This window comes from Limanda limanda, chromosome 12 (assembly GCF_963576545.1).
Source record: "Limanda limanda chromosome 12, fLimLim1.1, whole genome shotgun sequence".
Lineage (NCBI taxonomy): Eukaryota > Metazoa > Chordata > Actinopteri > Pleuronectiformes > Pleuronectidae > Limanda > Limanda limanda.
Window position 1 is genome coordinate 20,363,605 of NC_083647.1, and position 15,723 is coordinate 20,379,327.

Sequence of the window (15,723 nt, forward strand, 5' to 3'; positions counted from 1 at the left end):
CCTTTCATGTTTTCAAATGATGGGCTGGCTGTCTGAGAGCATATATATTTGTGTGTGTGTGTGTGTGTGTGTGTGTGTGTGTGTGTGTGAGAGGGAGCATTGTGTGTGTATGCCCCTGCTACTCCTCAGTACAAACACTGTTGAAGACAGTATTTAAATACACACTCTCTTAGCCTGCCCCCTACTGTTGCCCAGACCTACTTTCAAACACACACGAATACACTCACACACACTCTTGGGAAAATAAAGCCCTGAAACACTCGTGAAGTGAACAGAACTGGACTGGAACCGAGCGGTGACTTTAATGAGTGTTAGTTAGATTTTTCTAATCCCAATCATCCCAGTTAAAACCCAATTAAGCACTTTGTAGATAGACTGTAGGCAGAGGACTTTGTGGATCATACTGCCTCTTGTGGTCAAGAGCGGCTTTGCTCCACCTCTGCTCTGCTCTCATTAGCACATGAGCGGCTCAATAAGTGTTATTATTATCTTTGCTGCCAGTTGTCTGGAAAATTAATTCTCCACATTATCAGCTCTGGCAACAAGGCATTGTGGGATTTTTTTCAAAATGTTTTTTTTGCATCATTCCTTGTACCTGGGATTTTTTTCCACCTATCCTGTTTATCTCTATCGTCAAATAAATACTTTTTCTCTTTTTAACCAGTAAGCTATTTGATTAAGGCACAGCACGTCTCAAAATTAGTAACTACATGTCTGTTCTTTTGAAAAAATTTAAATTTTATAATGGACACTAGAAATAAAAATGTCACAATTGGAGGTTTTGAGTGAAAGTGCATGAACTTGATTTTGCTTACGATACATTTCTAAATTTGAGTGTTTTTGACATAATTTGTCCTCAACTCTCCAGTGAGCCAATCCTCAATATTATAGCTGTTGTAGTTCTCCAAGCGACCAGTTGGTGTCCTCCTCTCCCCACTTGACCCCCACAGATTGATCCCTCACAGTGAAAGATTGAGCCTCCTCTCTCTGCTTTTTAGGACATTTTACGAATGTGACACTGATATTAACACAAACTATAAAGTGTGTTTTAATGTGTAAAGCATGAGAAGCAATTATGTGTCTTTTTAAAATTGTGAAATCATCAGTTTTAAATCTAATCTTCTTATGCTCTTTTTTTTGTGTGTCTTTCCCTCAGGAGCTGAAGAGAGTTAATCGCCAGGACTCTGAGTGTCGTCCGTCCTGGAGTCTCTCCTCCCTGACATTCCAGACCTTCCCCCCCTCCCCCCAACTGATCTGCCATCTCGCACGTCCATCTTTGGACTGGAAACGCACTCAGTCCTGAGTACACACACAACCACAGTCACACACCTCTCCACCTCCCAGCCCGGCCAGTATGATCACCTCGGAGCTCCCCGTCCTTCAGTGAGTGAAACACATTGTCTCGTAATGGGCAAGCGTTGACTGCAATTAGTCATTTTTCATTGGATAATCCCTGTATCCGTTTCCTGTCACTGCCCATATGGTACTCATTTGATTAGTCATATCACCATATGTTAAAAATATAAAATAACTATAAACAATTATAGGTGATGACTATGAGTTAAAGTCCATGAGGTGTTAGAAAGGTCTTAAGTTGTAGATCCATGGAGAATAAGTAGGAAAATCGTAACTTCTCTGTGGCCTTTAATTGAAGTTTTTCTTATAACCAAAACCTTTGCTTTAGCTTTTGAATGATTCTCAGATGTGTAAGCGATCGAGTATCAAAACAATACCTTTGGCACAATGTGGGACACATGTGTTTGAAGCTAATCATCGATTTGGAGCTGATTATCTCATTTGTTCTGTGGATGAATAAAAGCTTTGATCGCACATGAGACGTTTGTGTTTTTTCTCTTTCAGGGACTCGTCCAACGAGTCTGGGGCCACAGACACAGTGGGCTTGAGTATGAGCATGAGCGAGTTGGAGGATCCAGAGGTGAAAGGGAAGAAGAAAAGAGGGAGGCCTGGAAAACAAGCCGCGGTATGAGTCTGTGTCAGTGGAGTGTGTGTGTGTGTGTGTTTGGAAAAAAGTGTGTGTTGGAAGAAGCAAGGAAACAAGCTTTTACAGCCCTAGTTTGTAGAAGTCTGTATTAGTGTATAATGTGTTTGTTTGCGCATATAAGCATTTCATTGTGAACACAAGTGTTTTAGTTTTTCAGTCCTTAGTGTGTAATTGGCATTCCCCCAACAGACATCCAATAAGAAGCCTCGAAAGACGCCAGCAGACAAGACAGTGGGACCAGCGCGAGGTCGAGGGAAAGCCAATGGTGTGGCTCAACATAATGGAGACAGCGGAGACCCCATTACTCTGTTTGAAGTGGTCAAACTGGGAAAGAGTGCCATGCAGGTGGGTGAACGTGGTCCTGTTATTATTTTGTGAAAAGGTTTTCCAGCGAAGAAGGAAACCTTTAAAATTCTCACTGTTGTGTGTTTGTTTTGTGCTCTGTGTGTGTGTTTGTGTGTTTGCAGTCTGTGGTGGACGAGTGGATCGAATCGTACAAACAGGACAGAGACCTGGCGCTGCTAGACCTCATCAACTTCTTCATCCAGTGCTCGGGCTGCAAAGGTACGACCACATCAACTTCTGTAACTACAACGGTGCTTTGCTGTGAGCTCTTTGTGCACGAATAACAAATCTTGAGTCTGACTTGTGTTGCTGTGTAACCAGGCACTGTGAGGATCGAGATGTTCAGGAACATGCAGAACGCTGAGATCATCCGCAAGATGACTGAGGAGTTTGACGAGGTAAACGTCTGCCTCGGCCACAGAGAATCAGAAACATTCAAGTGGAACTAATGTCAGGTTCTGGAGGAGGTCTGAGGGAAGGACCACCCACTCCGCTGACATCTCGGACCCACTACAGTTACACAAACATTCAAACGTATAATTTCCCCCCTCACTGCCCACCATCACAGCATCAACACTCAGCCCCACATAATGATATGAAATGATCCTTTTCCTAAATAAAATAAATTTAAGTATAAAGTAAAATCTCTCTTAACATCAGAGCTGCACAAGATTTATTGATTTCCTCCTGACTCCTCTGTAAGCTACCTTTCTCTCAGGCTCACACTGACACACACACACACTACACACACTGAGTAAAAACAACATGAGTGACACACTTGTTTATTTGCATATAGAGCAAGGTAATTAGATCCTATTACAAGTCAGGACACATTTTAATACCAGGTCTGAGCCCACGTACTTAACGTTGTCCACTGGTGATCAGATGTCTGAGGGTGGATGTTAATAACAGGTTCTGTCCCCAGGTTCTGCTCAAAGCGGGAATAGATCCTCTCCAGGCTTCTTCAAAATGAGTTCAATACTCCTCTGACTAGTTCAGACATGCAGCTATAATCAGTTGGTCAATACATCCAAAGTCTGGACAGAAAACATAATTCAAATGACTCTCACATGAGTTTTGATTCTGCACGTTTTTCACCAGCTTCCCACCACATGACACATTCCAGGCATTATGCTATTGTACAATAAATAGCAAACCAAACAACTAGCAGCGGTATTGGAGATGAAAGGGTCTCCGGCCTCCTTCATTGGGAACAAATGTGATCTCAAACCCAAACGGAAAATTGTAACCAGCAGCCACAATGAGCAATGGTGTCCATGTTACTGAAAACATTGTCCCTACTGGTGAGCATCTGTGCCTCAGAGGATCTTCATTTCATGGTTTAATGGCAGCAAATTGTCAAACAGTCTGAAGACACAAATATGATTCATTCACTTGTAAACCATAGTCGGAAACTTTTTTAAGTTTGAATTTTGTCATAGCAACTCTGACACTGAAGTAAACAATGGAAAAAACATGTTGTTTTGGCCCAAAACTCTTCAGCAGGACGAGGAACCAGATGAAGGAAGAAACAGTCTCCCTGACCCTTTCTGTTTTTCATCAACAGGACAGTGGGGATTATCCTCTCACCATGCCCGGGCCTTTGTGGAAGAAGTTCCGCTACAACTTCTGCGAGTTTATCAGCGTTTTGATCCGTCAGTGTCAGTACAGCATCATCTACGACGAGTACATGATGGACACAGTGATCTCCCTCCTCACCGGGCTCTCGGACTCTCAAGTGCGAGCTTTCAGACACACGTCCACGTTAGCAGGTAACGACCCCAGCTCTCATCAATCAGCTCTCATCATCAAAACATTTATTTGTAGACTGTTTTATTTCATAATTTTTGGGGCAGCGGGGCAACTCACCTGGTAAAGCCCCATGTAGGCAAGGCCTCAATCCAGAGACCCGCGTTCAAGTCCCCCACTCTCTCTCTATCCCCCTTTCACAAGCTCAATCCGTATTTTCCATTGAAGGCGATACAAAGCCTCAAAAATGCATTTATTTCACAATTGTTAAAATGAAACCACTTCATCTTATTATTATTATTATATTGTGATTTCACCAAAACCTTATTTCCCATTTGTCCCCAAGTCTGAAGAGTGTTTCTTTTTTTCAAATGTAGCGATGAAGCTGATGACAGCTCTGGTGAACGTGGCACTGAACCTCAGCATCCACCAAGACAACACGCAGAGACAGTACGAGGCGGAGAGGAACAAGATCGCCGGCAAACGAGCCAACGAGAAGCTGGAGCTGCTGCTACAGAAGAGGAAAGAGGTCGGATAATGTTGGATGTGACTTTTCTTCAGATTTGATTATTTAAAAAAGGGTGTTTTACAAGTGTGGTGAAGAACCTGCACGATTATTAAAGTAATCGTATTTGTTCATCAGCAGCAAGTAACGTGTTGAAGTTAAAAGTTGTCATGACTTCGGGGGAAAAGGCTTTAATTCCCCAACAAACGGAAATGCTAATATTGTGGTTTAACTGTTGTGATCATTTGTTTAACCTGAATCCTGTAGCTCTGCTTTGTATCAAAAACTTGTTGCAAGATTTTCTGAATCTTGTTTGTTTCCTCTTTTCAGCTTCAGGAAAACCAAGATGAAATAGAAAACATGATGAACTCCATCTTTAAGGGAATCTTTGTGCACCGCTACAGGTTCGTTCATTATTGATGGCTGTAGTGATGCTTCACAGCCGCCTGCCGTTTTACACTGTGCCAACTATTCTCTTTGATCTTGTTGGCCCTGTATCTCATGGTGAATAAAATAAAAAGCTAATAGTGAAACATGGCTGAATGTTTCTAATGACGCTGGTGGTTGCACTTTTCCTTCTTCCCAGGGATGCAATTGCAGAGATCAGAGCCATCTGTATTGAGGAGATTGGAGTGTGGATGAAGATGTACAGCGACGCCTTTCTTAATGATAGTTACCTGAAATATGTTGGTTGGACACTACACGATAGGGTGAGTCACAAAACCACACAATCTCAGAACACAAGGTCTCCTATCCCAACAGGGTCTGCTTCGGTTTGACATGTTTTTTAAATGTGTCTCCGGCATTTACAGCAAGGAGAAGTGCGTCTCAAGTGCCTGAAGGCTCTGCAGAACCTGTACACGAACCGAGAGCTGTTCCCCAAGCTAGAGCTTTTCACCAACCGCTTCAAGGTAACACCTGCCGCAACGTAAATATGATTCATGATGCATTTGAGAAATTAAACAGAAGGATTTAGTAATTCATCAATTTCATCTTTTCTTATTAAGTCTATTAGTCCGTTTCTTAGTCTGAACACTTGTGTCTGTTTTGACAGGATCGCATAGTTTCGATGACGCTGGATAAGGAGTATGATGTGGCTGTGGAGGCCATCCGACTGGTCACACTCATTCTGCAGTGAGTAACTCTTTTAACATGGATACACATTGAACTCTGGAGTATTACACTACTCTCTTATTGGGTCACGGGGCACATTTGGGCTTCATCTAATAAAGGAGGAGAGAAACTGCTCGTTTAAGGTCAACCGTCGATATTTTGGCCATCAGACGGGTTCTGACCTTTAAATGATGCTCTGCCTCGGCTGTTTGTAACTCGTATCGATCACCTGTTTCAGGGGCAGTGAAGACGCCTTGTCCAATGAGGACTGCGAGAACGTGTACCACCTGGTCTACTCTGCCCACCGGCCTGTGGCTGTGGCTGCCGGAGAGTTCCTGCACAGGAAGTGAGTCCAACAGGACGTCTCCTTGTCCTAGTGTTGAGAGCTTTAAATCCATATTCATATTTATCGAGACGTTAAATGGACAAGGTTTCATGGTGAAACTCTTCATTTGTCTCTCTCCTCTTTTCCGTCTCGCTCGTTCAACCTCTCCCTCCCTTTGTCAGGTTGTTCAGTCGTCACGACCCACAGGCGGAAGAAGCGCTGGCGAAGCGCAGAGGGAGGAGCAGTCCCAACGGAAATCTCATCCGCATGCTCGTGCTCTTCTTTTTGGAGAGCGAGGTAACACTCACACATTACTATCTACACGTGATCCAGACCGACTCGGGTCTAACCGTTCTCACAATTCCCACAAAAACGCGAATAAACACAATATGTGTGTGTCTTTCTGTGTGTGCGTGTAGCTCCATGAGCACGCAGCCTACCTTGTGGACTCGCTGTGGGAAAGCTCTCAGGAGCTGCTGAAAGACTGGGAGTGTATGACTGAACTTCTGATGGAGGAGCCGGTGCAGGGAGAGGAGTGTAAGAGACACACACACACACACACACACACACACACACACACAAAGATCCTCAGATCTTGACTTTGGGCTTCCTTCATGTCAAAACACCACTTCACAGCTGAAACTCCAGCTATAAGAGATGATGTAACACAATCTTGTTTCTTGAAACTCTGCCTGACCTCTCGCTGTTCTCTTTGTATCCTTCTCTCTCACTCTCCCGCTTCTCTTCTGTCCGTCCTCGCAGTGTTGTCAGACCGACAGGAGAGTGCGCTGATAGAGCTGATGGTGTGCACCATCCGACAGGCAGCAGAGGCACACCCCCCTGTCGGCAGGGGCACTGGCAAACGGGTAGGTCAACTTAACACACATCATAAACCGTAAACTGCAGTAATGTGTTTGTAGAATATGAGACACTAGGTGAATATAAACCTGCCAGTAGAAGCCTGGAGCAATACCGCACACTTCCTGTTCACATGTCTGAGTGCCAAACCGGTTTATAGCACAACCATATTATGACCGTTAATCCAGGTGAAGAGGGGGCCCAGATGTGAACGTGTGAATATGACATCCATGACTCTTTGCAAGACTTTGACATCTGTTCGGACTTAAACACAATCCAAGAAGAAAAAAAAACGACATCCTGTTTATTCATGGCAAGGTGTCAAACCAAAAAATACATAAAAGACTCCAGGACAATCTTCAAGCTTCGTCTCTGATAAAATATCACGAGGAGAAATTTCTTAAACATGAATAAACTAAATGGATGTTTTGCATTCACACAATCTGTTTTATGTCCTTCTCTCGTTCCTATTTTCTTAAATCCCAGCAGCATTTGACCTCAGCTGTTGTGTGTGTTTTGTCCAGGTGCTGACAGCAAAGGAGAGGAAGACCCAGATAGACGATAAAAACAAACTGACAGAGCACTTCATCATGGCTCTGCCCATGCTCTTGTCCAAGGTAAGACTCTCCCAATCTCCAGCGTGCAGCCGGCACGGGGCCAGAAACAGGCACTGATAGATGAGTGCGACTGATCTGTTAGTCGAAAAGAATTGATCCAAGTATAACTTATGTAGTTTAATTGAATATCTGTCACACTGGACAACTGTGTTGGCTAAATACTTAAAAAGCAATTGACCATTTCACTTACTGAGTAACAGAAACAAAGCTTGTGGTGTTGATTGATGAGTCTCTTCTACTGGCTCAGTTTGTCCGCTTGTGACTATTTTTCCTCACATCTTCTTTGCCTCTGTCCCCTTGCCCCCCCCCCCACAGTATCAGGCGGACTCAGAGAAGGTAGCCAACCTGCTGCAGATCCCCCAGTTCTTCGACCTGGACGTGTACAGCGCCGGGCGCATGGAGAAGCACCTGGACGCGCTGCTGAAGCAGATCCGTCTGGTGGTGGACAAGCACATCGAAGCCGACGTGCTGGAGGCCTGCAGTAAGACCTACAGCATCCTCTGCTCCGAAGACTACACCATCATGAACCGCGTGGACATCGCCCGCTCGCAGCTCATCGACGAGATGACCGACCGGTTTTCACACTCGGTGGAAGGGCTGCTGCAGGAGGTACGATGGTGTGGGGAAAAGGATTCAAGCCTTTTTGATGACGATACAGGTGGCATGCTGAGGAAATAAAAACACAAGACACTTGCATTTAACCACAACATCCCAGGTTAGATTTCAAACAAAGCCATACTCCTTTCTTCCCATTTGTCCATTTTCACTACTTTTTAATTTATAGAAGACAAAATACCCAAAAATATAATTATCATTTAAACAAGGTTTTAGTGGAACTTGTGCAACACACCTCCAGATCTCCACATACTGTTATTTCAACATCGGATAACTACATGTGAAAGCTGTCAGGCCAAGAAATAGACATAAAAACACAAATTCAAAAAGAAACTTTTACCTCTAGAAATGGGTAAAATCTGAAAAATGGAATTTAACAGGTTGTGTGGCTGTGTTTGTTTTGGAGTTGTTGTTTATTGCACTTCAGTGTTGGTCCAGTCTTTATGCACTAACTGGTGTTTGTGACACTGCAGGCTGAGGAGGCAGATGACGATGACATCTACAACGTTTTATCTACTCTAAAGAGACTCACGGCTTTTCACAAGTAAGACTCACATTACTTTTTGACTTCTGTTTGTTCAGGGATGAAAATAAAGATGATTTCAATTTTGACCAGACATCTTATTTGGTCTTCGCCTGGGTGGTGGACAAGGTGGTGTCCCTCCTGAACTCAAAGATCCTCAGATAAAGAAAATCAGCAAATGTCCACAGTTGTGAAGATGAGAAGACACAATGTTTTGTAGATTTACTTAAACAATTATTTAAAAACCAAAATATTTTTTTTGTTGTGTAGCACTTGAGTTAAATCCTGTCTGAAGGTTCTCTGAAGCTGAAAGCACTGGATATTCCACTAAATACGATGGATGGATGATTTAACTAACTCCGTAAACTCTAACGTGTTTTCCTCTGGTTTCCCGTCTCAGTGCCCATGACCTGACGCGGTGGGATTTATTCGGGAGCTGTTACCGGCTGCTGAAGGCGGGCATCGAGCAGGGCTCCATGCCAGAGCAGATCGCCGTCCAGGCCCTGCAGTGCTCCCACTACTCCGTCCTGTGGCAGCTGGTCACGATCACAGAGGGCGCCCCCAGCAAGGTGCGGTGACTCCCTCACTGACAGAGCTTTTACTCTCAGATCCCAGGTTTATCTTTGGTTGGGGGCTCGGGGTTAAGGCTGCCATGTCTGAGTATCAGTGGCCCAGAGGGACTGAAGCTTATCTGTATTTCTGCAGCTTAGGTGTAAAAAATCCATTTTGCTCTCGGATGATGATGCCTACACCTGATCCAGGGGCTTAGCTCCAGTCTATCTCGTTCCACTGAAGCCTTAACGTCCAAGACCCATCAGAGTGTTTGCCCTTTTCTCCCAGTGAGGAGTTTTAAGTCAGAAGCTCAAGCTCAGGGGTTCTGCCTTCTGACCTACAATCTGCACCCAGTGTTTTTTCATTATCAATCAACATTACTAATATTTTCTATATTGATCTATAAATGCTATACATTCCTATAAATGCTGGGCTTTATGTACATATATGTGTAAATCCAGCTCATTACTTGTTTATATTATACAACAAATATTCCTATTTGAGAAGCTCAGACATGTGAATCTTTTTTGCTTTGGAAAGTCACTTCTATGAATGATCTGTTATCAGACACACTTTAACACAGATTCATGTTTTGGTTACATATAATTACATCCTGTGTAATGATATCGATGATTAATATTTCAACTATGCATATTGATTTGAAATACAATCCTCTGTCCTTACAAAGTGAGAAGAATAAAATAAGAAACCAAACACAATCATCAATAGTTGATGAGTCTCTAATGTCTCCAACCCGCTGCAACACAAGAGTATTGATTCTTATGCTTCAAAAAGGTAATAGATGATGTAATGTGTGTGTCTGTCTATGTGCAGGATGACCTGTTGGCTCTCAGGAGAGTGGTGAAGTCTTTTCTGGCCGTGTGCCAGCAGTGCCTGTCCAACGTCAACACGCCAGTCAAAGAACAGGTACCAACACACACCTGATGTGACCTGTTCACACCTTCACTGGCAAATACATTCGGCTGATTGTGTCGACATTACATTTAGCTGACGCTTTTATCAAATGAGCGTATTCAGCATCTTGCCCAAGGACACTTCTGCTCTCCCCCCTCAGCCGCAGCCGACTTATTATTGCACATGTTTCGATAAAAAGTAGAAACTGTTTAATTTACTTCTTGAGCCACAGCCGCTGACATTTGTTGTTTAGAAGAGTACGCTTCAGCTAAAGGGGGGATAATGGTCTTGTCAATTTGAGTTTATTTAAAAGGGACAGTTTTCAATAATTAGCAGAAGAGAAAAAGAACAGAACAGCCAGACCTAGGAGCACACTTGTGTTTGTTTTATCAGCATCCAAGAAATGGACTAAAACATCATTGATGGAAACATTTGCCAAAAAACAATCAGCGCAGTCTTTTACTTTCAACAACAGCTAACTTCTCAAAACACACGAGTTGTCTTGACACCATGCAGAGTTGAAAAGTTAAAACCTTCTGTCTCCTCCAGGCGTTCATGCTTCTCTGTGACCTGCTGATGATCTTCAGTCACCAGCTGGTGTCCGGCGGCAGGGAAGGCCTCCAGCCGCTGGTCTTCAACCCCGACGGCGCTCTGCAGAACGAGCTTCTCAACTTCGTCCTGGACCACGTCTTCATCGACCAGGATGACGAGAGCCAGAGCATGGGTGAGACAGACGCACAGAGAATCAACTGTTGTTTTGCACGAGGGAGAAATGCCGCCATTTGTTAAATTGAATCCTTCGCTTTTCCACCTCTGCACATGCACCTGCAGAGGGAGACGAGGAGGATGAAGCTAACAAGATCGAGGCTCTTCACAAGAGGAGAAATCTGCTCGCAGCTTTCTGCAAACTCATCATCTACGACATCGTGGACATGCCCGCTGCTGCCGACATCTTCAAACACTACATGAAGGTGTGTGACAAAAACACTGCTCTGTCAGCGGGTGATGGCGTTAAAGAGGATTTAAAAAGATCTTTTATGTATGAGAAGTGTGTAAAATCTTGTAGAATCACTTTGAATCTGCTGTCGGATGAACTGGACGATGGCAGGCTGCCACAGTCGAGGTAATTAATGAGATTGAATGTGCTGAACTGTGTCGTGTTTTCTTTCTCCGCCTCAGTATTATAATGATTACGGAGACATCATCAAGGAGACGCTCAGTAAAACCAGGCAGACGGACAAGATTCTCTGTGCCAAGACACTCATCCTCAGTCTGCAGCAGGTGAGAGAGCAACACACGCCACGTACAACGAAGCCTTCTACATGTGCACGTCCACACACACTCACTGTCCACGTGCGATCCCGTGTGTGTTTGTTTCAGCTGTTCAACGAGCTGCTGCAGGATCAGGGTCCCAACCTGGACCGGACCTCGTCCCACGTGAGCGGCATCAAGGAGCTGGCCCGTCGCTTCGCTCTCACCTTCGGCCTGGACCAGATCAAGACCAGGGAGGCTGTGGCCACGCTGCACAAGTAAGAACCATGAGGACTCTGATCTCTTAGTGAGACCGAGCTAACAGCTGGAGTGAAGATAGCAAGGAGGTTAAAGACACCCACTTATATCAGGTCCCATTCTATGTCTAGTATTATTATGTAGCAGTTGATTTTAACTTAACTTAGTTCTTCACCTTTAAAAGGGTCCAGAACGACTTTCACTAACAAAAACAACATTTATTAAAGATTTTGTTCAGAGTAAAAATAAACATTTTACAATTGTGACTAAATTTGAAGACTTGATTAAGAACAAAGATGCAAATGCATCTGTAAATCTTCTTCATACTACAACCTGCATTACACACACAGGACGCTACACAGTGAAACACCATAAATGTAAATTACAATAAATAATATCTCTCTCTGTCTCTCTCTCTCTCTCTCTTCTTTGTGTATCAGGGACGGAATAGAGTTTGCATTTAAGTACCAGAATCCTCGAGGACCAGAGTTCCCTCCCCTCAACTTGGCCTTCCTGGAAGTCCTGAGCGAATTCTCGTCCAAACTAATACGCCAAGACAAAAAGACAGTGTAAGTACCCGGTCATATAATCCCACAGTATTCACATTGATCTACTCCTCTCTTGGCATTGAAAGATGTTTATGAAAGAATGGAACAAGTATTTTTCGATGCTCCGCAGCCACAACTACTTGGAGAAGTTCATGTCGGAGTCCATGTCGGAGCGTCGGGAGGACGTGTGGCTGCCGCTGATCTCCTACAGGAACAGCCTGCTGACGGGAGGAGACGAGGACCACATGTCCGTCACGTCCGGCTCCAGCAGCAAGACCGGCTCCGTCCGCAGCAAGAAGGGCCGGCTGCCGGTTCACAAGAAACGCATCGAGGGTGAGCGGACAGTACAGAGATAACAGAGAACCAGTGCAGAGGGTTACTGGGTTCATTTAGCTCGGATACTGTGGAAAGAGACGTGCACATGGTTACCTGACGTCATGTTGCTGAAAATGTGAATCTTCTCTGCAGGTCCAGAGGAGAGCAGTGTGGAGGGCTCGTGGATGCTGCGTAATGACACTCTACAGACACCGGGGGCGCTGCAGACTCCTCAGCTCACCTCAACAGTCCTCAGAGAGAACAGACCGGCAGATCACATGCCAGACCCGGACTCAGAACCTGGATCAGAGAACGACTTCGTACACAAGTGAGTTCATTGAAATCCTCACTGTTAATACACATCTACTGAAATACTTGTCTGTGGTAACTCTGTTGACCTCTGACCTTTGTGTCTCCAGTCCTCAGATGCAGATGTCGTGGCTCGGACAGCAGAAGATGGAGGAGGTGAACAGGAAGGACCGGACGGGCATGAACTACATCAAGTCACGCAGCAATCAGGGCGTCCGGCAGACTGTGTAAGTTCTTCACTTTTCATCCTCCAGCAACAGGCCTGTGAGGAAAACTCGATCAGAAATTGAATCGCTCTTCGTTTTAACCTGAATTAGAAACAAACTAAAAGCACTAAACTTTATTTTGGGTGTCCCTCCTCTCTTTAGGCGCGGGTTAATGGAGGATGACGCAGAGCCGATCTTCGAGGACGTGATGATGTCATCGCGAGGTCAGCTGGAGGACATGAATGAGGAGTTCGAGGACACTATGGTGATCGACCTGGTCAGTAACGCTACTTCCTGTTGAACTGTTCTTTTCCACAGGGGCACTGAAGGTTCAAGAGCCGGTTCATCGTGGGTGTATTTTATATTTTATGATTCTTCTTTGTTAATCATTTTTTATTTGGGGTTTCCTTCCAGCCGCCATCAAGGAACAGACGTGAAAGAGCAGAATTAAGACCAGACTTCTTTGACTCTGCAGCAATGATTGAGGACGAGTCGGTAAGTAAAAGAGTCAATTAGTTGATTTATATAAGTAGAAGTGAAACTATGAGTTCACTTATTGGTGAGTCAGTTGACAAAAAGATCTAATTTCAAACTGAAAAAACACATCTAAAAAAGGGGTTGTGCTTTTTTTAGCCTTAAACAGTAGAGATCTGAATTATTATTGGATTTAGGACATTTTTAATATTTATTTTGTTGTTTATAATCTGCAGATTAATCTACAATCATCACTCACAGCTTCGACAGTCAATCTCAGCACTGATGTTACTTGAAAGTGACTGAAACTAAACTTTATGTGTCTAGTGTTAAACTCTTTGCCTCCTCTCTGTTGTTCCAGGGATTCACCATGCCCATGTTCTGATGGAGAGAGAGGCAAAGATCCTGAGACCAGGATCCAAGTCAAGAGTTAACAGATGAGGGAGGGGGTGGTGTTTGGACGTCTGATCACCTGCCAACCAAACTCTTTAAGAAGAAGAAGAAAACACACCTTGTTGAAGTACTTTTCTCTTTCTGTAAGACGTGATGGACGGACGTTTTGTGGACTGACGGACGTCGGCCGGATCTCACCTGGAAGCATCGAGCCGCCGCCGCTCTGTTTTTATCAGACGAGCCCGAGGATCCGGAACCTCGTCGGCTCTTATTCTTCCTCCTCTTCCTCTTCATCCTGTCGGTCCAGCTCTTCTCAGCGGTCACTCTGGCCACGTACTCCTGCAGCCAGCCGATGAGCACCTGCGGGGGGGTTTTCCGGTTGTTTGTTTCGCGATCAGCGGCACAGAGCGACATGTCACTCTGTACAGCCCCGCCCCCTTCTTTTAGCATCCCAATTCAATTCGTCTGGTTAAATCTGCCATGGGGAGGATCTCAATACTAAATGTTCTGTATCTTTGCTCTTACTACCACCCAATGACCCCTCCCCTCTCCTCTCTCTGTTCGCCATCTGAGTCCCGTGTGTGTGTGTGTGGTGGTGCTGGTGGTGTGGTGACGTGCGTGTGTGTGTGTGTAGTGTTGGTGACGATGGTGACGAGAAGCCGCACGTGCACACGCAGAGGTCAACAGGCGTCGTCCGACCTGCAGGAAGTGATGTAACATGTCCTTATGTGTGATGTCGAAGTGAAGCCACGCCCCGCTGACCGACCTCAGACAGAAGCCCCGCCCCCTCTCCGATCTCAGAAACGTTCACATGCACACACCTACTCACACATTCTGAATAATGGCTTTTTGAAGTAAAAAAAAGTTTTTAAAAAAAAAGACAATAAACATATTTTGAATTCTGTAGCTTTAGTACTAAAGTTTTAAATCAAGTGTGTTTTTGTTTTTGTCCGATGTTTGTACAGCTTTTTTCTTCGATATGTATCTTGTTCGTTGCCAAATTGTGGCCTACATATTTACAGTATATTCCAGCCCCTCCCCCCTCCACCTGTGAGTCATATCTAACGGTTACCAAGCGCTGAGTGTTGCCGTGGGACACCAGCTTTTAAAGCGCTGTAAGGTCTGATTGTAGTTGTTTCACGGTTCAGTATTACAGCAGATGTATCTGTTGGTTCATCTTCCAGGTCAAATGGAGTTACTTCGAGTTTGTTGTTTTCACACCTGCACACAGCAGCGTTACCTGATGGAGCTTGGTTGTTATCATCGTTCATATCCAGTGCAGTGATGGATCTTTGTGTCTGACAGATTTGTTTGAATGTGTTTTTGAATGTGTCCAGCCATATTTTCATTTGCGCCGCTGTCTGGTTAATCAATCATTCACGTTTCCTCGTCGGCCGTTCATTGGTCGGCTCGTCAGTCCTCCCGTGAGACAATTGGATCTTTTCTGCAGTGCAGTTGACGTCAGTTGCCCTAAAATGCTCTAAAAGCCAGTTTTTGTTTTTTTCTGTGAACCTAAATTCTTTTTAATAAAATAAAATCTGTAATCGATTTGTGGACCAGTGGTTTGTGTTGTGTTCCAAACAGCTGCAGCTGTGTCGAGTACAAATTTCAAAGATTTGAACTTGGAGCCTGAATCCTTTTTTTTCTTTCAGCTGGACTCAAAATCCTCTTACTCAGTAGTCCCATAGATGGACTAGTGAACAGAACGGCTGATCCAGGGGCCCCTCGTTTTCACCACCAATGCATCAACAGAGAAACATAAATGACAAGAAGAAGACCCTGATCTCAAGTGGATGCAAAACGAGACACGATTTTGTTTTATACTTTGAACAAATTTCTGAAACTACACG

The 15,723-nt window shown here is 44.4% G+C and overlaps 1 protein-coding gene across 1 annotated transcript; it reads left to right on the forward strand.

The window, feature by feature from the left end:
* The first annotated feature begins 1,253 nt into the window (after positions 1 to 1,253).
* stag1a (STAG1 cohesin complex component a) lies at positions 1,254 to 15,296 on the forward strand. The gene is made up of 31 exons (XM_061083290.1): positions 1,254 to 1,383; positions 1,861 to 1,981; positions 2,192 to 2,347; positions 2,470 to 2,566; positions 2,669 to 2,745; positions 3,915 to 4,119; positions 4,474 to 4,625; positions 4,932 to 5,005; positions 5,188 to 5,311; positions 5,414 to 5,512; positions 5,656 to 5,735; positions 5,953 to 6,060; positions 6,222 to 6,336; positions 6,459 to 6,576; positions 6,802 to 6,905; positions 7,422 to 7,514; positions 7,830 to 8,123; positions 8,603 to 8,673; positions 9,053 to 9,221; positions 10,039 to 10,131; positions 10,669 to 10,843; positions 10,951 to 11,090; positions 11,299 to 11,400; positions 11,500 to 11,648; positions 12,069 to 12,197; positions 12,307 to 12,509; positions 12,645 to 12,819; positions 12,911 to 13,027; positions 13,169 to 13,283; positions 13,421 to 13,501; positions 13,842 to 15,296. Exons 1-31 carry the CDS (start codon positions 1,355 to 1,357, stop codon positions 13,863 to 13,865), a joined length of 3,789 nt encoding a protein of 1,262 aa, XP_060939273.1. The 5' UTR covers positions 1,254 to 1,354; the 3' UTR covers positions 13,866 to 15,296.
* The last annotated feature ends 427 nt before the right edge of the window (positions 15,297 to 15,723 follow it).